Source organism: Leguminivora glycinivorella, chromosome 22, assembly GCF_023078275.1.
Source record: "Leguminivora glycinivorella isolate SPB_JAAS2020 chromosome 22, LegGlyc_1.1, whole genome shotgun sequence".
Classification (NCBI taxonomy): Eukaryota; Metazoa; Arthropoda; class Insecta; order Lepidoptera; family Tortricidae; genus Leguminivora; species Leguminivora glycinivorella.
In genome coordinates, this window is record NC_062992.1 from 290,139 (window position 1) to 314,921 (window position 24,783).

The 24,783-nt window shown below is 37.7% G+C and overlaps 1 protein-coding gene across 1 annotated transcript in view; it reads right to left on the bottom strand.

Annotated features, from left to right (window-relative positions):
* Positions 1 to 24,783, bottom strand: part of LOC125237709 (serine protease inhibitor dipetalogastin) — a 94,048-nt gene that overhangs the window by 29,257 nt on the left and 40,008 nt on the right. The window contains exon 2 of the mRNA XM_048144867.1: positions 13,015 to 13,163. Coding sequence (XP_048000824.1) covers positions 13,015 to 13,063 — 49 coding nt within the window. The 5' untranslated portion in view covers positions 13,064 to 13,163. The remainder of the gene's footprint in view (positions 1 to 13,014; positions 13,164 to 24,783) is intronic.

A 24,783-nucleotide genomic window follows, 5' to 3' on the forward strand; every position in this document is an offset into this window, starting at 1 on the left:
AGCGCAAATTTTATAACAGTCCATATCAAAATTTTACACCCGGATGTCATCATTCGACAAATAAAATATTTATAGTAACCATAAAATTATATTTGATCTCATTCTGTCAGTGGCCACACATAGTGCATCATACACCGTGTCATTCAAGAAAGCGCGAGTCTTGGATCGTGAAACCATGGTTTTAAAGGTTAGATTACACTTGCGCGTCGTGCATCATAAACGTTCTAGTATTAGAAAGTGGTAATTTCAGCTTTCTAGCTCGGATTCACGATTTATGGAGTTTATGGTAGGGGATTATCCTATGATGTATGTTGTGGCGAAAATATAGACGGGTAATTAATGTTGGCACTAAAAAAAATGCTCTCCGGCCAAATTGTCTTTATAAAACGCGTGCCTTTTCAAACTTTGACGCTAAGCTTCTATCAATCAATCAAATCAATCAATCAAAAATATTTATTTGTATAAATAAGGGTACATAATAGATGGGAAGTACATTTTCATTTTCAATCCTTATTTTCCCACAGTTTGGCGTACAAATATTTAATTCTTAGACAAGTAGTAATTTAATTTATTTATTTTAGGTAATTACAAACAAAAATTTCTAATTAATTACACAGTATCGTTAAACCAATATTTAAGGTTTGTCTCGATACCTATTCCATTCCGCGGTAGATGTTATACAATACAACAATCATATAATTATGTAGGTATACTATTCATTATACATATTATAACCAAAACAACAAATCGCCAACATTGCACTGAGCGCAAAAGAATACATTTCGAAAATTGCGAAATTGAGAAAACAAACTTCCACCCCCCATTTTAGGGAAGTGGAGGGTTAGAAAGAGACAAAAAGTAGCCTATCTCATCCGTCCTTTCAACTACGAGTATCTCCACTTAAAAAATCACGTCAATTCGTCGCTCCTTTTTTGCCGTGAAAGACGGACAAACAAACAGACACACACACACACACACACTTTCCCATTTATAATATTAAAATAAAAATAGTAAAAGTAAAAGTAATGGATAGTCATTAAGTTCTACTGAGCGCAAAAAGTTTTAAATTAACATTAATTAATCATAATCACCTTCCTATACATCAATAAACTAGAGTAATGTATGTAAATCGGATAATAGTAAGACATTATTTGGAGCATCGAATAGGAAGAATAAATTATACTTATTTAATTAGATAACTAGTAATACTTTCTCTGTTACAGATTTGAATAACAGTTGCTTATGTTTTATATTATAATTCGATTTTAAATATATTGCCGATATTTATACACCGTGTTTTTATATTTCTGTCAAATACGACACGTCGTTAGGATTATTACCAGGAGCGGCTGGCGTATCACTTTTAATAGTTAAAAAAAAGTGCGACCGAACTGATCGACTTTAAGAATAACATAAAACTTAGTGTCAAGTATCTGACGGCACATATTATGTCAAAATAGTCATTAAATTTATTAACTCGTATTTAACGTTTATATCGTATTTACATTAATTAACATATATCCACTGACCACGCGTGCCATATATAACCAGTGGATACTCCAATTAATAATGCAAATAGGTACTTATTGTAAAACATGCCAAAAAATTTAATCTGTTGCTTTTATCGCCCAGTCGAAATTGACCCGCTGTACCTTATAGCTTTATTTATTTGTTTTCCTATGAGAAGCGCAACTACTGAACGTAAATAAACCTATTTACTGTTAAGTGGATCATAGTTTTTTGCGACTGTCGTATTTAGGTAAACACCAATTTACATACTCCGCAGTGAATGACAGTGAGCCGCCGACAAAAAACGGAATGCGGCAAAAAGTACGCTCTGCACTCCGTGGAGGAATGAGACAGTGGTTCCGTAGGCATTTTTAGTACCGGCGCCTAAAATGGTCCGGTAGAATTTACACCTGTAAGTTATTCAAGCAAGTTTTGAAACAAAGGTATATGCAAGAAAGAGATGCAAATATTAGCCCGTCACTCTTACCCATAGTTGACTAAAATAATGACGATGGGTAATCTTAAGCGATGTAAATTTATCATGGCTATCAGGAGTTTGGATAACATATATTTCATGAGCATTTTAGTAATTCTACGTGTATCCTATCCCGTTGCATTGCCTGTTTTACTATCCTAATCCTTGCAAATAATCTATTTGTTTATTTGTAATCGACGACAATGCGTTATGATACCCAGCGCCGAATGAAAATTATTTGGTTCCTCACGTCACACCGTGTACAGTGTATACTGCCCGCGGAACCCTAACGAGTACAATGGGCGTACGCCCGATTATACCCTTGTGTGCGCAATGTGGGCCGACGGCGCTAACCAGGCAGAATAGATGATACATCGGGATTGTTTATTTGTTTACACTCTAACTTTTACTTATTTTCACTATATAATAAGCTTTTCTGATAATATAGTGGGTAGTTGCACTACGTCCATAAGAATTACCCTCCGCTTCCGTATACGTGACCCGTGTGTGTCAGATATTTCTGCGGCCTTTTTATGTGATGGTATTACCGGTGACGTACTTCTAGAAGATCTACTTATTAGGGTGAAAACTATCTACTTACCTAACATATATACCTAATATACATATAACATATATACATATATACCTAAGAATTAGGAGTCAACAATTTCTTTTTTGTGTTAACTTATAGTTATAGTTTGCATGTAACTACCTAACGAAACTCCGATACAAAATTGTAATTGGTTCCCCGCAATACAGGTGTGACCTTATAATAGCTTGTAAAACTTTTAGAAATAAACTATTCTAACCAACAACAAACAAATAAAACTTAACAAACATTGTAAATACAATAAAAGCAAGCACCCTATACGTGTTGTGGGACTTGTGGGTACCGCTAAGTGCGCAAAAAACTGAGTTTAGTGTAACACGGCTTACGTGCCGCATAGCTCACGAATTTGAATGAGTGCCAGGGGCCTACCGCGGGCACCGAGGCACAGAATAATAGTACTTTTTTAAACATGGGGCGTAACTTCAACATTGGAAATAAGCGAGAGAGTATAGTTAAATCGCGAGGGCTTGTCAGAGCGATTCTAATTTTTTCTCTCTGAGAAAATGAAATGATGATAATGTAAGTAATACTCGTAATAAAATAATTATTAATGCACAGATAGAACACTTCCTACAAACTGAAGTTTGGCAGCAATTCAGGATCGAATCTTGACAAAAATCAAGCACAGTATTCGCAAGTAGTTTGCAAATTGTCATCTTTCTCTGTCCATCTAACTAGAACTAACTAAAAAGAGATAGATGCCCGCCATTCTTGATCTCTATCTCTAGTGTCCGCGGTAGGCCCATAGTACTTCCACTGTACTATGAAGATATATGGTGCGTACATCAATGGTTTGCCGAGAATATTGTTAGTACTGTCAGTGTATATACCTACATAATAACAATGATCATGTAAATTTTCCCTGCCTTGATTAGCCTATTTTTACCTGTGTTCATTTAATAATAGTTACGTATATCTTTTACGAGGGGCCAAGGGTAGATCTAGATAAGTGCGAAAAATCTTGAACGATCTCATCCAATCTCTTATTTGTTAAATAGGTCAAACAAAAAGCGTAAAAATAAAGAGTAAAAGCTAATAAGCGTCAATCACTTGTGCATGGGATTACCCACAATACCCACACGCGTTTCTAAGTCGGCCAATTAGTTGGCCAATTAGTTGGCCCACTACTGCCAATCCATTAATCGTACCTATCTATCTACTTGTTTACGGTGGAATAATATAGTCTGCGAGGAAAGGCTGCGACTTTTAATCCGGAGGTCGTCGGTTCGAACCGGGTACGAGTTTTTCTACACTTATGTGCGAAATATTATTTGATATTTGCCAGTCGCTTTTCGGGGAAGGGAAACATCGTGAGGAAACCGGACTAATTCCAATGAAGCCTAGAACCCCTCGGATTGGAAGGTCAGATCAGATGGGCGCTTTCGTAAAAGTAGCGCCTACGCCAAATCTTGGGATTAGTTGTCAAAGCGGACCCTAAGCTCTCATGAACCGCGGCTAATGCCGGGATAACGCAAGGGGGATGATGATGATGATAACCTTTGAAGAAAGAGCGCAAAAGATTACACTTTTCCAGATAGCTACATTCGCGGTTCAACATCAAAATTTCGCTCGTAATCTACAATAATATTAAACGTGCGGTTAAACAATAATTTTGTCGAATTGTAAAACAAATACTTAAACTATTATTTTACGGAAGTATATAATACCTTTCAAAAGAAGTAAACCAATATTTGTTACAAAGTAAACGCACTGTAATTAAACTTTATTGCCTGTTGACATGAAGCTGAGAAACCATATTATTACCCACACTTCTGGATGGCGAATAAATTAGTTTTTTGTTCGCCATTCATTAAAAACTGGAAGAGTATACATATGCGACATGAATAAATGATGTGTTAATTTGTAAAGAATCGGTCAAGCGCGAATATTGACTGCTTCTCATGGTTCTGTTACAAGAAACTGCCTGTTATTTCATTTATTTAATGCAATAACTATCATTACTTAAGTTTATTGGTTGGGGACTGAAAATCAGCGGTCTCGCTGAGTCTCATCCATTTTACTGCACACATATCTGTAATTTTACTTACTAAGTTTTTATAAGTCCTTACATGTCCATTTTGTGCTGTGTTCTACTACGACTTTGTGACGTTGCGACTAAGGCCAGTTCACTGGCACTGGATCACTGGCCAGTTTATAATTTAAAAAAAATGCAGAATACTTAAAAATTACCTAATCCTTGTAATATAGTACCCGTTCCTTAAGACGAAGAATTGTGTAATTGTGTATCGATAAAATTACAAAATGTTTACATTATTTACATAAGGTACAGTCTACTGGAGGGCAAATGCAACTGGTCCATTTTTAGGGTTTCCGTAGTCAACTAGGAACCCTTATAGTTTCGTCATGTCTGTCTGTCTGTCCGTCCGTCCGTCCGTCCGCGGATAATCTCAGTAACCGTTAGCACTAGAAAGCTGAAATTTGGTACCAATAGGTATATCAATCACGCCAACAAAGTGCAAAAATAAAAAATGGAAAAAATGTTTTATTAGGGTACTCCCCCTACATGTAAAGTGGGGGTTGTTTTTTTTTTCATTCCAACCCCAACGTGTGATATATTGTTGGAGAGGTATTTAAAAATTAATAAGTGTTTACTAAGATCGTTTTTTGATAATATTATTTTGATTATATTTTCTGAAATAATCGCTCCTAAAGGAAAAAAAAGTGCGGTGGGGCGCACTCTAACTTTTGAACCATAATTATGTTTAAAAAATATCAAAAAAATCACGAAAGTAAAACTTTATAAAGACTTTCTAGGAAAATTGTTTTGAACTTGATAGGTGCAGTAGTTTTCGAGAAAAATACGGAAAACTACGGAACCCTACACTGAGCGTGGCCCGACAGCGACACGCTCTTGGCCGTTTTTTTTTCAATGTTTTACAATTTGTTATTACGATACTTTACTTATACTGTAAGTTTTAGATTGTAGATTTTTTTGGCAATAAACCATTTTTTATTTTATTTTATTTTAATTAGAGTGTCCACTGGTTACGCGTGTTCAGTGGATACATGTGGAACTTAACTTGATAGTCTAATACATAATTGAAATAATGGATCAGTTACAATTGCCCCCAGTCGAGATTTGCTCCGCTGTACCTTACTAATAAACCTGTGAATAAAACTAACATAAATCTAAAAGTCTAATACTTAAATAAATATTTTTTTTTCTTAGGATTATCAAACTGTACCTATTGTTTGCTATTTATATATCGGCTCCTAATTCAATTATAATTTTCATATCGATGCGCTATAGTCAACTGTAATAAATTTCACCAATGAAGTGTCACCGTGGTCTAATGTAAAAGACATAAACGAGCTCGTATTTTTTTTATGAGCATGACGGTAAGTAGGTAATAGTTACTCTAACTACGAAGCAAGTCCCGTATTAAAACCTCTGGTAAACCATATATGGATGATCTCCACAGATTACACCCACGACACAAGCCTTATTGAGCTTAGAACTGGGTCAATTTGTGTAAAATTGTCCTACAATATTCATTAAAAATAATAGCTGCAATAGCTTGGGCCCTGCTCCACTGCTGGCGGTAGTCCTGATTAGTTTTTTTTTAAATAATTGAGTATGTTATTTTGTAAAAGTTTTCGTATTTTACTTTAATATTCATAATTGTAATACGTTATTTTGCAAAAAAAAAACATTTTTGGCACAAGCTTTTATAACCAACTGTACTTTTCTTTCAACAGTCATCTACTGATCTCCGAGACACTCGATGGGGATACGACATTTCATAACGGAGTTCCTATGACCACCGTTTTGCTCCATCATCAGATCAGCTCCATGATACCATAATATTGCATCGTCACGTTATTTCCATATTTGTGCAAAATTTTAGCTCAATCGGAAATCGGGAAGTGGGTCAAATTTGTAAAATAAATAAATAAAGTTGTCAGGTTTATAGACAAAGCAAATAATTTATAATAGTAATATTTCTAGGATTCGGAATTACCCTAATACACCTTATGTATTGTATGGTAGTATTACTGGACTACAGGTAGACGGTACCCTACATCCAAGTAGGTGTTACATCAAACAGTGATTACCATAATTAATCAACGCTGTCACGTTAACGGTTATTGGCAGCGCCATCGATCATTGATCTATAGATCATTAGCGCGATAAAGATCGAGACGTTACTGTTATGGTCATTTGTTTTTTTTTTACAAATTTGATAAGTGTCCACGGTGATCTAAAAAGAAGACAGGTTTTTTTGTGTTAAGTAATTTTTTTTTCCTTGGAATGGGCTGTGATTTTGGGCCATTTTTTCAAAATGATTATTTTTAATAGATTTTTTTTTAAACACATTATTTCTAAGGTACCTATTACATAATTAATATTATTCCTTATTACGTTTAGTATTTTATAATTATAAAATACTAAACGTAATAAGGAATATGTATATACAATAAAGATAAAAAAGTAATCTATTTCCCAACTTAAAATTAACTTATATAAGTAAAAAATGCTCCCCAAGTCGTCACTATGTGTTATGATGCCAGAAGGCTGGCCAGACTTAACCTCTGGCCGAACTGCCTGAACCTTTTACTAGATTAACTAATAATCTAGAGCTTTTTCGATTCCCATATGAGAAAAAAACATGTCCTGAATTTATTTATTCTGTTAAATATTTTCGTTCCGTTAAAACCCGTTTTAAGAGGATACGGTAGCGGAAATGCTAAAATTGAAAGGAGCCCCCCTTTCAACTTGGGAATTTTAGTTAAATATACAAGTGTTATCAACAAGTAGCTCCAGGAATCAAAATTATTAATAAAGAAATGCTTCAACTCCTTGGTTGTCCCATCATGGACCAATCGTTTCATCGTTTCATAGACAAGAAAATCGAAATTTTTAAAGCGTCGTCACACCGTCTGGCTAATATCAACATACATTCGGCATATTGCATCATAAAACACTGTTTATTTGTACCCAAATTTACATACATACTTCGCGGCTCACATTTCTGGAAGCATCCTTCTCTGATCTCAAATTTGGACAATTTAGTTTTGGAAACACTCACCACCATCTTTAACATTTCCTTTGGCGAAAGATCATGGACCCAGGCTAGCCTACCCATCAGGTTAGGCGGCTTGGGCATCCGTAAAATTTCTAGTGTGGCGCTGCCTGCATTCTTGGCTTCTGTACACGGTGCTCAAAACCTCATCAGGAAAATTTTAGCCCCTTCCATTGGGGTCCTAGAGGCTGCACACTGTACCGAGGCCAAGAATGTTTGGCAGCTAACATGCCCAAACACAGACCTGCCTGTTAACCCGTGTTCGCAAAAGCAGTGGGACGGGCCTCTCTGCCGTCTAACAAGGGACCGCCTCCTAGAGACGGCTCTTGATTCGGCAGATCGGGCTCGCCTCCTCGCTACCGCGGAATGGGAGTCAGGTCTGTGGCTACATACACTCCCATCCACCACAATAGGAACATTGCTGGACAACACCACATTCCGATTAGCCACCTGTCTCAGAATAGGGGCATCAGCAAATGTGCCTCATCGCTGCCAGTGTGGAGCTACGGTGGACAGTCTTGGCCACCACGGCCTCTCATGCAGCCGAAGTGCCGGGAGAATTCCTCGCCACGCTAGCCTCAACGACGTCATCCGGAGGGCCTTGCTAGCGCAAAAGTGCCGGCCGTCCTCGAACCCAACGGCCTGGCCAGGGTTGATGGAAAGCGGCCTGATGGGATGACGCTGGTGCCTTGGAGTATGGGTCGGCCGCTCGTCTGGGATGCTACATGTGTAGACACCCTAGCTCCGTCCCATATTCCAAGGACTAAAGTTGGTGCTGGTGCGGCTGCATCCTCGGCTGAAGACCTCAAACGTCGCAAGTATGCCAACCTCTGAAGTAGCTACATATTTGCGGCGTTTGGGGTTGAAACCTTGGGGCCGTGGGGGCCTAGTGCGCGTCGCCTTTATGAGGAGCTGTCCAAGCGCCTCATAGACGCATCTGGTGACCAGAGGGCTGGCCAGTATTTCGCTCAGCGGATAAGTGTAGCTATCCAGCGGGGCAATGCGGCCAGCCTTCTGGGCACCTTACCCACTGGCGACGATTTGAGCCAAATTTTTTATTTGTAGATACATAGTATAAGTTTTTATTTATAAGATTTTTAGTATAAGTGTTTAGTTGTAAGTTTTTTAATATGTTGTAATTAATGAATTGGTTTTGAATAAAGTAATTAATAGTTTGAAAAAAAAAAATCAACTAGATTTATCGAAAGAAAATTGTCCATTTAGAACAACTCAGTCAAAAGATATTTCAAAAAAATCTTTAAAGTCGAGGTTCCGCACTCGACTCTTTCCTCCTTCAAAACTTAATCAATCGGAAAAAAATTTGAGAATCTGAATAACAATGAAATAATCTATGTCGGACCGTTTAGCTTTTTTGGTTAATCGTTACCAATCTTGAGTATCACACCTTTTTTTACGCCACAATGAAAAAAGCCGTATTTGGAATTTTTTGATTAGCTCTAGAGTCTCTAAAAAGCAGAATATCAAAAAAATCAAAACGGTCGATAGATAAAAATAATAACAATCTGTGTTGAAAAAAACATTGTTCTATCTTCAAAACCCAGGGAGGAAATAGTCGAGAGCGTTTGTATGGAGAATTGACCCCTACCGCAACCTCACATACACAGTAAATTTATATAGTTTTTGAATGAATAAAACGTTTAATATTGTAGGTAATATGAGTATCAACACTGTCATCTTAGATCGTGGCCATGCCTTTGAAACATAATACCATGTCCAAGGCTTGGGACACAAAGTCTAGACGGTATCTTAGTAATAAAGCCTGACTAGTAATATAATATAACTACGCGCCATGTTGCGGGATTTCATTATAAAAATAAATAATAGTACATTTCGATACAAGTGCGAAAAAGAGGAAGTTCGAAACGAGTGGCGATAAATTAAAACACGACCGAAGGGAGTGTTTTAAATCGACACGAGTTACGAATTTCCTTTTCGCACGTGTATCGAACGACGTTTTTCAGTACAGATGGACCTCCGAAGTTTTGACCTGACATGCCAGGTCGAAACTTTGAATGGTCATTTGTACTGAAAAACGTCGTACGATACACGTGCGAAAAGGAAATTCGTAACTCGTGTCGATTTAAAACACTCCCTTCGGTCGTGTTTTAATTTATCGCCACTCGTTTCGAACTTCCTTTTTACGCACTTGTATCGTAATGTACTATATTATACTTAGGACATTCTTACACAGATTGACTGAGTCCCACGGTAAGCTCAAGAAAGCTTAGGGTCCCCCCACATCTAGCGTCTCGCGAACGTCGTCGCCTCTCCAACGCCCGCGCGGCGTCGACGCCGCGCTTCCGCAGCGCCGACGCGACGTTGCGGCGCCTCTCGAATGTCGACGTCGCAGTGACGTCCGCGCGGCGTCGACGCCGCGTTAGCGCCGCGCCTCCTCGACGTCAGTGGCAGTAAATCAAAAGTAGCTTATACGTTTGTTCGTATGCCTTAACCAATTTTTTGAAAAGTTATTTCTATAATGTAGGTGCATCAACTTGTTTACAGAGGGTCTGTGGCCTGTGTTGTATCAACTACGTTTGACGTATTGCTTTCTCTTTATCGGAAAAACTGTCATTTCATAGAAATATTGTAAAAACACTAAACAGAGAATGTGTCGAAGAAACGAGAGCAAAAAGCAATATTTACGCGTCTAGCGACCGTCATGATGCACAAATTTAAGGTTTTTGATTAGTAGTTTACGTTTATTTGCCATAATTTGTTAGTTACTAAAAATACCGGGATTCCGATTACAAAATTAAATATCGGTTTCGAAATCTACCCCAAAAATCCCGAGATACTGGGATCCCGGTATTGTAAGGCCTAGCTGGACGTTGGTCGCCGCTGGCATCACGGCGGCGCTACGCGGGCGCGGCGTTGGCGCGGCGTCGACGCCGCGCGGACGCCACTGCGACGTCGACGTTCGAGAGGCGCCGCATCGTCGCGTCGGCGCTGCGGGAGCGCGGCGTCGACGCCGCGCGGGCGTTGGAGAGGCGACGACGTTCGCGAGACGCTAGATGTGGGGGGACCCTTATGTTATGGGTACTCAGACAACGCTATATATAATATACAAATACTTAAATACATAGAAAACATCCATGACTCAGGAACAAATATCTGTGGTCATCACACAAATAAATGCCCTTACCGGGATTCGAACCCGGGACCGCGGTGCAGCAGGCAGGGTCACTACCGACTAGGCCAAATCGGTCGTCATAGTTGAAGTCGGTAGTAATAGTTGAAGGGACGCAGAGTGACAATTTTTTGTCTCTTTCTAACGCGAGTGAAGCCGCGGGCAGAAGCTGGTATAAAATAATATATTTCATAGAATAATACCTAGTCATACTTATTTCGCAGATTTTCTTTGTCGATCGATTGATCCAATTTTAAACCTACAATCAAATTTGGTTGAAAAACCCTTACAGTCGTGTTTTACATATTATGATTTTTTCATGGCATTGGTCTTGCAGATTCATTTGTGGTTGTGTTTCTGCCCGTGAGTAGATAAGGTGGCCAGAGCTCCGAAAGATCGTCAGCAACGCGCATGTGACACTTCTAGAGTTTAAGGCATCCATAAGCTACCTCAGCATACCTACTACCATTTTTCACCAACGTAGTAACCTAAATAAAGGTTAATTTCTACTCTAAAAAATTTAAAATGAAACACTTCTTGGACAGAAGATAAAAAGTAACTACTAATCTAAGAAATCTGCTTGCGTAGCCGAATGCACAAATGCTCACGAAACGAAACGCTCGTAGATATCTATCTCTATCGCTCTTGCGTATTGGCGCGACAGAGCCAGACTACCTTTCGCGGCGTTTCGTTTTCGTTTCGCGCCGTAAAAATGCCATTCGGCTACGGGGCCTGATAAAATTTGGAAAATGCATGCACTTTCATCCATTCACGCGCACCTTAACCGAGTTCTCAATGAGGCGCCCACTTCCCAGGCCCCGTAGCCGAATGGCATTTCTGCGATGCGAAACGTCGCAGAATGCAAACTATCCCCTATCGCTCTCGCGTATTTGCGCGACAGAGTCAGACTACATTTCTGCGGTGTTTCGCGTTGGCATTCGGCTAGGGGGCCAGTTGTTCACACGACCGGTCTTGATACTCGCAATACTAATGAGCGGGGAAAAAACTTGATTAGTGTGATTCGCGCCTTGATAGTTTCATTACAGAATAAATTGTATAGACGAGACACTTCTTGTAAAACTGCGAGTAAGACCTTCACAGGGTCCAATGGCAGTGTTAAGCTGAATTTACACCTATTATTGTTATTGCTGCAAGTTTTGAGACGCAACTACATATACAAGGTGTTTGGCACATGAAGCGACAACATTTTGTGGTGTAATTTTCTTACATTTCGTCCTTGGAACCTTGGTCCTAGGAGGCACGGTTGTGGAGATACGATTTTTTAATTTTTCCTCCTAAATTATCAGCCAAAATGTGATGATCGAAGCCGCATTTTTTGTAGTGTGTTAAATGCATTAATTTGTTTGATAATCTTACAAATTACAGCATAAAACGAACACATGGCCTTTTTAATACAAATAAACTGAATTTAAATTTAACCTAATTTTATTTGAGAGATTTCCAAGGACAAATAGGAAGGAAGTGACACTATAAACCCCCAAAAAATTTTGTGGGTTCATGTCATGTGCCAAACATCCTGTATAAATATCAAACAAAACAAGGTCAAAATTATGTAGGTAACTTTATGGAAAAAGAATTTTGATATTTGTTTTTAAAGAAGTAAATGAAAATATAGAACGTATCGAATAAAATATGTACCTAGAATTCAAAAAATACATTATTTTGAATTAAAATAAATACTGTTGTACCTACTCAAGGTTGTTTATTAAACCATTATTGCCATACTGGAATATTTGAGGAGAAAGTAATGATTGGCACTCTGCTCATTAAGAGATAAAATTTTAACTACAGCAATCCCACTTTTTCTTCGATCAAAAAATAATGAGAGCGTTAACTTATTAATACAGTTATTGTCTAAAGTTAATCGCTACTTTAATACAGGGACCTGAATTCATCGGATTAGCCGAAAAAAAAAACAATTGCCATCTGCCATTTTGTAATTAATTACCAAATCGTATTGATTAAATGAAATTGACTTAAGTATTATGTTAATATTTTTAGTAAGTAATTAGATAATGGTTAGGTATGTATTAAGTTTCATTTAAAGGGCAGTCCGATTTTATATGAAGCTACCTGAATGTTGAATATTCAAATGACAACCTCTCCAACAATCTGCCTAAGTCTAAGTAGAGCATAACTGTGTAAACTGGCTCTAAAAATAATTAAGTGCCACTTTTAATTTTCATTTCTTACAATCTAAACTTACCAATTACAATGCAAACTGCCGTCGCTATGAAACAGGCCGCGGGAGCCATCTTGTCTGTCACTTGTCAACAATTGGATTATCACTGTGTTGTACACTTTCGTTCACTAGATCGCTCACTGTCGCGGCTACTCAGTCGTCCATGTTGGAATCTGAAACAAAGAAAGATTTTTATGAGAATTTATTTATATCATTAAATAATACAACATTGTATTGTTCTTATGATCGAAAAATAAAGATGTGTCTGCTTTGACCCTGCACCTCTGACCAGAGAAAAAAATCCTCTGAACTATAGTCGAGTCGTGTCATTAGGTCATTACTATCTTTTGCAACCATTTTGGGGTTTGGAAAATTAAATAGTTTTCTATGGTTTTGCATACAAGGGACGAGATGTCAAGTGGTAACAATTACTAACAACCATAAGAATTGTTACACACTCTACGCAGCAAGGTTAGCCTAACGGAGTCCGAATCAGTCGATCAGTCGGTCGGTCATCGGACTTTTTCCTGTTCCGCACAGCTAAACTGATGAATTAATTGTCGCCTGCAGTATTTCCGGACCGATATGAACTTCAAACCTTCAAGGAAAGAGTGTTCACCCCAACTTAACGTTCTGCAACGCATCTCCAACCGCTTTGGTGTTTCGGGTGTCTATGTGTGACGGTGTTCGCCTACAATAAGGAGACCTGACTGGACGTTTGCCTCGTATCTCACCAAAAAACTCTTGCGCAGAAACTAAAGTCACTGACTTTCGAAAACCGATGCATTATTCCGAAGGCATCCTCCTCGATTATCGATTCCTCCGCTGTGCAGATTTTTCACAATGCACTAACGACTACGTGCATACGCATCTTTAAGAGGAAGCGGGCCGCTTCTCCATACAAACGTACCCCGTTTCCCTCTCTGGTAATGATTGCAATGAATGATATCATCCTCTTTGCGTTATCCCGGCATCGGCATTTGCCGTCGCTCGTGTGAGCCTAGGGATAGCTTAACGACATTATTAAACAAAATTAGGTACAGTCTTAGAGTCTTAGATAGAAGTACCTTTTATTTAAGAACATGTGCAACATAACAAATGTTTGGCGAACTACATTTTTGAAAACATATTCGGAACGAAAAGGTACAACCTACAGGTAGGAAGGTTATAAAACGCCTGTCAACGGGAAGACATTTTGAATGACGCTAAGTGATCAAAATTTATTGTTGATACTTTTCTTTCTTGATTCGTGTAAAAACTTTGTTTAGAATTGGCTTCTGCTTATAAATATTACATTTGTGAAAGGGTATTATTTATCTGCTTGAAGTACATATTTAAATAGTTAGGCGCCTGGTACCTAATGGAAATTATAAACAAAAATTAAAAAGGTGTGAGACAATTATATGTTTAAGCTACAACACCTTAAATATTTAAAAGACTACTCCACTTCAGAATGTGCTAAAAACCTTTACATTTGCAACATTTGTTATATGGTAAATGGTAAGTAATAAAAAATCTAGTGTAATACCACTAGATTCTCACGCTTCGCCGTTTCCGCGCGATAAACTGATTTGATTGATTTTAGGTACCCGACGATCGACTTCTTATCCTACAACTAATACATAGGTGTTAAACTTTCTAGCGATTAGCAGTATAAAGTCCATTCATTTTTTAGCTGCAAAATTTGTAGTATTACTTGATACAAAATAAAACATCTGAACTGTGTTACCAATGTTACATGATCTACCCATATGTATGTAGGTACCTATACAACGTCTTATTATGTAGTTCTACTCAAATAGCTTTAGATTCCCATACTGTCATGCCTTTCATCTAAATATTTAAACATTATGTATTACATTCAGTCCAAGCATGCAAAGTTCACTCAGACCCACCTTTGTGCACAACTATTACAAGCAAAGCATCCCTGACTAAGCATAGTTCCAAAGCTCAGACCACCTCAACTACTAGACGGAGCATTTAAGCCAATTCACACATAATTAAGTATGTCTAAATTGGCTTAACTGATTTGACTGTTGGTTGGTGGAGTTAATAAATTAAGACGGTCAAACAAATATTGTCAAGCAAAATGCGCGAAATTAATTACTTACTTATTTTTATCATATTTTTATGGACGACAAATATTTACCCCTACATTGATTTTTCAATTCTTCTTTAAGTGTTATGGCTAGTCGATGATTCTGCCGTCAAGGTTGAGGAAGGCACGCGCCTTATTTAGACAATTGGCTTGTCTTATAGTAGTTTCGGAGATTATGGAGGGGGGGCATGTTTTTGAAATACCTACTTATAAAAAGCTCTTTAATTTGATATGTAACACAATATAGTTCAAAAACTTTGATTTTTAACTGTCACTTTTCTCCCAAAACTGTCCCAAAACAAAATTTTCTTCACTTAAATAACATGTCCGTTTTGGGTCACAGGTTTACATACCTATATATGCCAAATTTCAAGTTAATGTATTGTTAAGGTAATGTTAAGTGTCTGTGATCCTATAAGGGTTCCGCTTTTCCTTTTTGAGGTACGGAACCCTAATAAAAAGGATTGCCCTTGGGCTTTTATACACGTAATGTAATGGTGTAAGATCCTACTAAATTTCGCTGTTCGAGGTATTTTTTACCAGTAAAATTGTACATTATATGTCTGGTGACTACGTGCTTTTTGTAAACACGCTTCATAAAGCGGCGTATTTGTAGATTGTGTAGTCTGTGGTCCAAAGTCTAGACCAGCGTGTGAAAGGCGTAAAAGGGAAACCGGGAGAAAGCCAAGATTGTTGTCTTAATTCTGAGAATGCCGTGGATTTATGCGCAGGTTGCGGTGCTTTGCTGGATTGTTCAATGTTTCGGTGTGGCTAGGATTGCCGTTCAAAAATCAAAGAGATACGTGCGATCATTTACTTAACAACCCATCAGCACAGTTTTGTTCTGTTTTTAAATTTGAAACTCTCCATTACAATTCAAAATAGATGAATTCAATATTCAATACATTTTCTGCATCTGATTCTCATTGAAGAAATTGGTCATGCAATGCACAACACAAATGTATGAAAATGTAATATGCATAATTGAAAAAAATATAACAATAATCAAAGTCTTTTTGCCACCATTATATATGGTGTGTAATAGTTTGGCTTGGTTCTCAGGTTGTAACTTAAGTGTGATAATTGTCACCTAATCACGGATCGCAAATCTCTAATTTTGACAACTGATTGTACCTATTCAACATGAGATTTTATCCACATCAACGAAGAAGTGAGTTTTGTCAAGTCGAATAAAGCTCATACAAATTTTCCTGAAAGGAATGTGACTAATAGACATTCAGTCAATCGTGACAGTTATGCGACAAGAACGTAGTTGTGTCAAGGAACCTGACAATGGAATCCGGAGTGACCGTGGTCTAGAAATGCGTCGCGGTCGCGTCTGTAATTAGAAACATACTCATTCATTACATTACATTACTTCATTACATTACCTTATACAGCGTGTATGTATGATATAACCTTAAGACGATACAGGAGGGATCAATGCTCCATACAAACGCTCTCGACTATTTCCTCCCTGGTTTTTGAAGATAGAGCAATGATTTTTTCAACACAGATTATTATTATTTTTATCTATGTCGGACCGTTTTCATTTTTTTGATATTCTTATTTTTAAAGACGCTAGAGCCCATGAAACATTTCCAAAAATGGCCATATTGATTATGGCGTAAAAAAAGGTGTGGTATTCAAAATTGGTAGCAATATTAGCCAAAAAAAAACTAAACGGTCCGACACAGATTATTTCATTGTTATTCAAATTCTCAAATTTCGTTACGATTGATTGAGTTTTGAAGGAGGAAACAGTCGAGAGCGGGACCTAGATTTTAAAGATTTTTTCGCAATATCTTTTAACTGAGTTGTTTAAAATGGACAATTTTTTTTCGATGAATCTAGTAAATAACACTCGTATCAAAGTATATTTAACTAAAATTTCCAAATTGAAATGGGAAAATTCCCATTAGAATCTATAATGTTTTGAAAGGTTGACCCCAACTTCACAAACTCTACGTCTTAGTCCGTTTTCACATTATCCGATCCGATATCGGATGTCGGAAGGATTTCAATAGAATAAATGCAAGATGGCGCCTGTAATGTATGAGATATTGAGATACATCCGATATCGGATCGGATAATGTGAAAACGCACTTAGTCTTGTAGAAATGAAACAGCCACGTATTTTGACGAGATTATTGTAATACTTTTAATTTTTGTTTAATTGATTAAATTACTTCCGTGCCTTAGAAACGCATAATACCATTATACTAGCGACAGGGTAAACGTGCAAATAAAGCGACCGCAGGACGCAACGGGCAAACCGTTCAGCGCCGCAGTTACTCCACCGCAGACCGTTTCGAGCGGTCCCAGGTGCCTAGCCAAATGCACTCACGCTTACGATATCTGTTTCGTAGCTATCTATCTCTATCGCTCTTGCTTACCTATTGGCGCGACAAGAGTGAACAGGCATCATCGTCGGCCACGTCTTTGCCTTCGGCTAGTCTGTGGCCAAGAGTAAGCCCATTTATAATAATAAAAAAAAGAGCCAGGCCCCGTAGCCGAACGCATTTCTCCGACGCTAAACGAAAACGAAACGCCGCGAAAGATTGTCTGACTCTGTCGCGCCAATACGCAAGAGCGATATAGATAGATATCTACTAGCGTTTCGTTTCGTGAGCGTTTGTGCCATTCGGCTACGCACCCAGACTGCATTTCTGTCGGCGACTGGCGACGACGATTGCTATTCGGCTATAACGGCAGGGTACGTAGTGAATGCACTAACGATAGGCTTGTGTCGTTCACGAACTATGAACTGTTAGGAATAAAATCCCATCAATGACCGAAATGAACTGAATCTTTCCGTGCTCTGAGAATCGGTCTTTGCTCATTTAGTTCAGTATAGGATCGGCGAGCGCGAGCGGTTTGGACTTTGGATCGAGAACGAGTGTGTGACTGCGCCGACCGAGAGCGAGAGCTACTTAGCAGAGCTACAAAAAAACGTCAAGTTTTCATATTAAACTTCGGTTACTTACAACCTTTTGGCCCGGAATGTTACTATCAGTGGACTATTTGTATCATTTTGACACTATTCGGTCCCATTCGTTCTGATCATTCCGACCGTAGTGGTCGCTGGTCTGGCTGAACTAAATGAGCAAAAGACCTAAAAGAGCGAACTAGTTCGTGGGAGCGATTGAACGAGATCGGAGCGCTCCGATTAACGAACGAAACGGCACAAGCCTAACTAACGATGATATCGTTATCGTAGCTAACTCTATAGCTCTTCCGTAATGGCGCGACAGAGCCAGACAGCGTTTCGATCGGCGTCTAGCGTCAACGATTGTCATTTTGGCTAGGCTCTTAGGACTAGAATATATAGAACCTTATAAATGAGTTAGTACAGGATTTTCCGACTGCGGAAGAAAGGTTATTTATTTATTTCAAACACGTTACATAGCATGTCAGTAACTAAAAATACATAAAATAGCACGCCTAACGAAGACATTTAACTGTCCGTCGGCGGAAATAATTCGTGTATAGGCGAATTTTGGAATAGTTGTAAGGAATGGTGTTCTAATCCACATACTCAAAGCATAAAAATACAAAAGTAAGAAAAAATAAACACATCAAAAACAGACGAAAAAAAAAAACAACTATTTAAGCGACGACGTAACAGCGTGGCTCTGTTGCTATGATTGTTATGAGTTTTGACTGTACTTATCTATGTCTTATTACCAAAAAGCCCCCACTCCGGAACTTTGATGTTCTACATCTTTGTATTTTTTCATTAATTAGAAAAAGCGAAAAATATGTGTTCAGTATTATTGTACGATCTAACTGACGGACTAAACAGAATGCCATTTTTTTATGTAGTCGTCAAGTCGTCATCTCTATTGACCATGCTCGAAGTCATGTAAATAATGTTAGGTTGAATATTGTATAACTAGCTTTATTAACAGTGTATGAACCAGCCTAAAAATGTATATTATTTATGGTTCATATTTCTTGTATGTGGGTAGCTCTTGCAGTTAACCGTTGACCATGAATTCTGTAAAGTGTTCGAAACGTCGGGATGAATTGTAATACGCGATATAATCCGTTTCCATAGTTTTATCTCACAGAATGAATACCTAACATAATATAATTATGTTAACCAGAACATAAATAGACATAGAAATAAATCTGTTAGCTTTAAAAATAATAAAATAGTATTGAAGGTTGATAACAATATTATACACAAATCTCAAGAAGTTGCCGAATTGTTGTCTGATCGTTTTGATTACAGTAAATCGACAAGCACAGTTGATTTGTCCTCTGCGATCCACTGCTTAGAACATTACAATGAAACGCGTTATAATGATATTAATTGGTGGCCGATTTCATCGTCTGAAGTTACAAAGACCGTGCAAGCCATGGAAAATAAGAAATCCTATGGCTTTGATGAAATTCCGATTTTTGTTATTAAACAGACTATCGATATCCTCTCAGACCCTCTTGCACATTTCTTTAACCGATGTTATGATGAATCAATCTTTCCACATCAGTTTAAAATAGCCAAAGTTGTGCCTGTATACAAAAAAGGCCAAAAAACAGATCCGAATAATTACAGACCCATATCGCTTCTTCCAGTACTGTCCAAAATTTTCGAAAAGCTTATTAAAATCCGTCTTATGCTACATCTCCAAAACAATCATATCATTAACCCAAGACAATTCGGCTTTCAAAAAAATGTAGGCACTGTAGATGCTATTAATAATTTAATTGATGACATAATAACCAAAATTCACAGTAAAAACAGGGTAGTAGGCTTATTCCTAGACCTCAGTTCTGCCTTTGATACAGTGGGCCATGAGTTGCTTTTAAAAAAAATGGAGTTCTATGGAGTAAGAGGCAAAGCCTATGGTCTCTTAAGTAACTATCTTGAAAACCGTAATCAGTACGTAGAAATAAAAGAGATAAACCGTGGCTGCGTAAGGTCCGTCAAATCTGCTCAAATCAAAGTAGGACGAGGTGTACCCCAGGGGTCCATTTTAGGCCCTGTACTATTTATTATGTTTACGAATGATCTTGTTAAATATATCTCAAGTGTAGTACCAAATTGTAGTTTAATAATGTATGCTGATGATACTAATGCTGTTGTACATGCTGATAACCTAGTAGAGCTTAACAAAATAGTCAATACTGCATTATCCTCCTTTTATAAATGGTTCACAATTAACAATTTATGCCTAAATAGTGATAAAACTCAAATAACTCTTTTTAAACAAAACTCTAAGAAAAATGACAAGCTTGAAATCGTTATGAATGGAGCATCCATAAACACAGTGGATAGTGTAAAATTCCTAGGTATACGTCTTGATTCTAAGTTAAACTGATGGACACAAGAGTTAGATGTTATTGAGAACGCGGTTAGCTCAGCTTGTTACGCCCTGAGAACGCTCAGAGATGAAATTGACATAGAACATCTCAAAATAGTTTATTATGCCTTAATAGAGTCCAAGCTGAGATACAGTATTATGCTATGGGGAAACAGCTTCCAATATAATATAAATAGAGCTCTTATCGCTCAAAAAAGAGCTATCAGAATAATGTTCCGCATTCCGTACCGAACATCTTGCAGGCCATACTTCGAAAAACTAGGTATCCTTACGGTACCCAGTTTGTATGTGCTAGTTCTACTAACAGATCTTGTAAAGCATATCACAAGATATGAAACTGACGTAGAACAAGAGGTGCGTAAATTGTCGCGTACCAAAAATTTAAAAGTTAATTTCCGTCCATTGTCAAAAATAGAGGAGCATTGCACAAGACACCAGGCCGTTACTATATTTAATAAATTACCTCCAGATTTGAAAACTATTACTAAGTACAATGCATTCAAATACAAATTGAAACAGTTTTTATTGAGAGGGTGTTTTTATTCCATAGAGGAAATATTTGATTTTAATATGTCTTAAGTGTTGATTTGTCTGTTTTTGTGTAGTTTTAAGTATTTGTTCATCTTTCTTTTCATGTACTATTTTGTATGTTCAGACACAATGCTATATTGTTCATGAATAAAGTACTATGATACTATATGATACTACTATGATACATATGTCGACCGACATACATCTCATCTATATGTCGACATATGTCGTATATGACGACCGGTCTGGCGCAGTCGGTAGCGACCCTGCCTGCTACGCCGCGGTCCCGGGTTCGAATCCCGGTAAGGGCATTTATTTGTGTGATGAGCACAGATATTTGTTCCTGAGTCATGGATGTTTTCTATGTATATAAGTATTTATATATTATATATAACGTTGCTGAGTACCCACAAAACAAGCCTTCTTGAGCTTACCGTGGGCATCAGTCAATCTGTGTAAGAATGTCCTACAATATTTATTTATTTTATTTATTTATTATTTATATGTTAGGTATTAATTCTGCGAATTTTATCGTCATTACTCTTGATGGTACGAATCAGGCAGGGTCACTAAACGCTAGGCCGGGCCGGTCGTCAAAATTACATACAACTCATGAAATGTTTACCGGAATTTTTGAAAACTTTGTCGAAAGTTGGAATGTTGAACCAGTAACGTCAAAAGTTGAGACATTTGCCTGACATTCAGAGTAACGGACCACACACAACCCGGTTATAGTTATCTGGATGAGATTGCTCTCTTCTGATAAGACATGTTGTTTATAAGTTTTATGTGACATTGTAAGGACAACAAAAAGAAGCTAAAAATTTAGTTACTTCGATGTTCAAATGTTTATAAGCGATATATAAAAAAAATCTTGGAAGTGCTTATTGACAATATTTATTTCAAGTTATGCTAAGATCTGTTATATTTTTGCATACATCTTCATACTTTTTCTACTCAGAAACAAGCTCTTTCGATCCTTATTAACAGCCGAAAAAATTTTTCGACTGAGTTACGTTTTATCATATCATTTGTTAGAGCGTAACTAAGTGGTAAGGTGCCTGTGTGGTGACGGGTTAAGAATTTCACCACCCCCTTTCTTCCCGTGGGTGTCGTAGAAGGCGACTATGGGATATGGGTTAAATTGTGGTGTAGGCGAGAGGCTGGCAACCTGTCACTGCAATGCCACAGTTTCGTTTTCTTTTAACCCCTTATTTGCCAAGAGTGGCCCTGAAGCTTTAGTAGTTTCATGTGCTCTGCCTACCCCTTTATGGGATACAGGCGTGATTGTATGTATGTATGTAACTAAGTGGATGGTAAAAACATGTGCTGCCTACTTATGACAATATTGGGTATTTTTTTGGATTTTGTCCCTCATTACGAAAAAACGGAACCTTGACAGGATCACTTATGCGTTTGTCTGCCCGTCTGTCTGTCACAGCCGATTTTTTTCTCATTAGGATTTATTTATTTATTGAAAACATGTTTACATGACCTTACCAATGCGTCACGAAACTTAGATAACAAAAACAAAGAGAGAAAAAGACAAAAAAAGAGAACAAGAAAAAGAAAATTAATCAATTCATTTGGGCGATGACGTCACAGCGTGGCTCCAAGCTTATGATTCTGAGTAGATAAGTATGAAATTTAAAAATAAATGTTATTTACAACAAAATATATATAAATATGGCCATTTGCTCCGTATGCTGAGCAGCCGAGATAGCCGAGTTTGCCCAAAGCCAATTTTCTCACCACCGGGAATGAGCAAAAGCTCAGCAATTGTCTATGCATCACATAGACTATGGTAATTGCTTTGTTTTCACTGACCTTCTTGCAAACTTTCATCTAGTCTGGAGCCGTTGCTTTATGCTTGCCTGGTAGATTGTTGCCGATAAATCTGTGGGATATATATGGCTTTATGCTAGGTAGTAGGCGAAGATACAAATTCTTTAGCTAAAGGCGAAGTTTTGAATTATTTACGGTTAGTTTCATTAGACTTACTTTGTTGCCACCATGTCAGGTATAGGCGATCCAAAAACTGAAATTATTTTCATTGTAGGCTAACTATTTTCCTGGATGAAAATTTTCTGTTTCAATTCAATAAATATTGTTGTTACTTATCACGTCATGGCATGGCATCTAAAATAAAATAAAAAATATTTTCTTAAAAAAAAAATTTGAATTTAGTGTAGGTAAGTATTAACGACATCCAAAAGTAACCAGTGAATAAAAAGAAATATCGTCAATTCATAAAAATCCCTTCAGACGTATCAAAACAACCGTTACACATATGGCACGCCGTTATTCGGATCATCCTTCGAGCTGTCAAAGCTGCGCGTACCCACTTATTATGGTTACAGAAAAACTCAATCGTGACCGTGCTGGCTGACTTTCTGTGACCTATTTATTTTGTACGGTTGTTCTGATTTTCTGTTTGTTTTGATTTTTACGACCGGTCTGGCCTGGCACTACCCTGCCTGATAAGCCGCGGTTCTAGGTTCGAATTCCGGTATGAGCAGTTTGTGTGATGAGCGTAGATATTTGTTCCTAAGTCATGGATGTTTTCTGTGAAACATGAATCGTGAATAAAACATGTTTTTCTTTCTATATTAACAATTCGCGATTTAATGTCCGGTGTCGCTTAAAACAGACAAGTTTTTTGAAACATTTTGACAAAAAAGCCACAGACTTCAGAAATGTAAGCGTGAATATTTATCGTTCCATAGAAAAAATAATTTTGCGGCTTGTTTGTAGTGACAATCTGTTTGATCATCTAAAGATAAACGCTAACTCTGAATGCAACAAATCATATTTCACTTAACCCGTCATAGAGCGATTGTCCGTCTCCGCTGACCTTTGACCTCGGTGTCACTAGGGCAGACAAAGAGGTCACCGCGAGACCTTGAGATGGGCGTGACCTGCGACCCGGCAGTCAGCGCGAGGAAAGCAGACTTTCTCGCGGCCTGTGCGCCCAGCGATGGATACGAATAGGTTTAGATATATGTAATACAATACCAAATATAAATAACAAGGGACATCTTGCATATATCCACATACAGTGACTTCCAGAATCAAATGAACTAAAGGCAGAAACTGCCGAAATTTTGAAACGTAATAAATACAAAAGTCTTGGCAAAGAATACCTTTTTGTACCTTTTGGCGTAGAAATCTAGGTCCATGGGGTCCCAGCGCGAACACGTTGTTCACAGAAGTCGCGAAGCGTTTGGTTGAGGTAACTGGTGACCGAAGAGCTGGCGACTTCCTCGCACAACGTATCAACATTGCGATACAGCGAGGAAATGTCGCCAGTATCCTTGGTACAATGCCTCAAGGGCCTATTTTAGACATTAGCTAGCTTTTAAGTTTAGTCTTGGTTTCTTATATAAATATGTTAATGTAAGTAAAGACATTATAAATTAAAAAAAAATGAGCTAAATTAACATACGTTTGACAGATATACGTATAAAATGTTACCAGCGGGCGTAGCTAGTTCGATAAACATTATCCCATCGGTGCGTCTCTATCGCAATTACAAATATGCTTGCCTCACTTGCCTGCTAGCAATATGAAGAAAAAATGTTATAAATATTATGTCGATAAAATGATAGTGATAAGGAAGGTGTTACAAATTACAGTGATAATTATACAGGTTTTAAACAATTTGGGATTTGGGTGTATAATAATCACAAGAAAAGTGTTTTTTTTTTTCTACATTAAAACTGTCTAAAATCTGAGACTATTGCTGTAAAATTGCAAAATAATAATATCCAACGAATCAATTAAACTGCATTGAAAATGCACTTAATATATCTATCTAATCGGACCGGATATAAT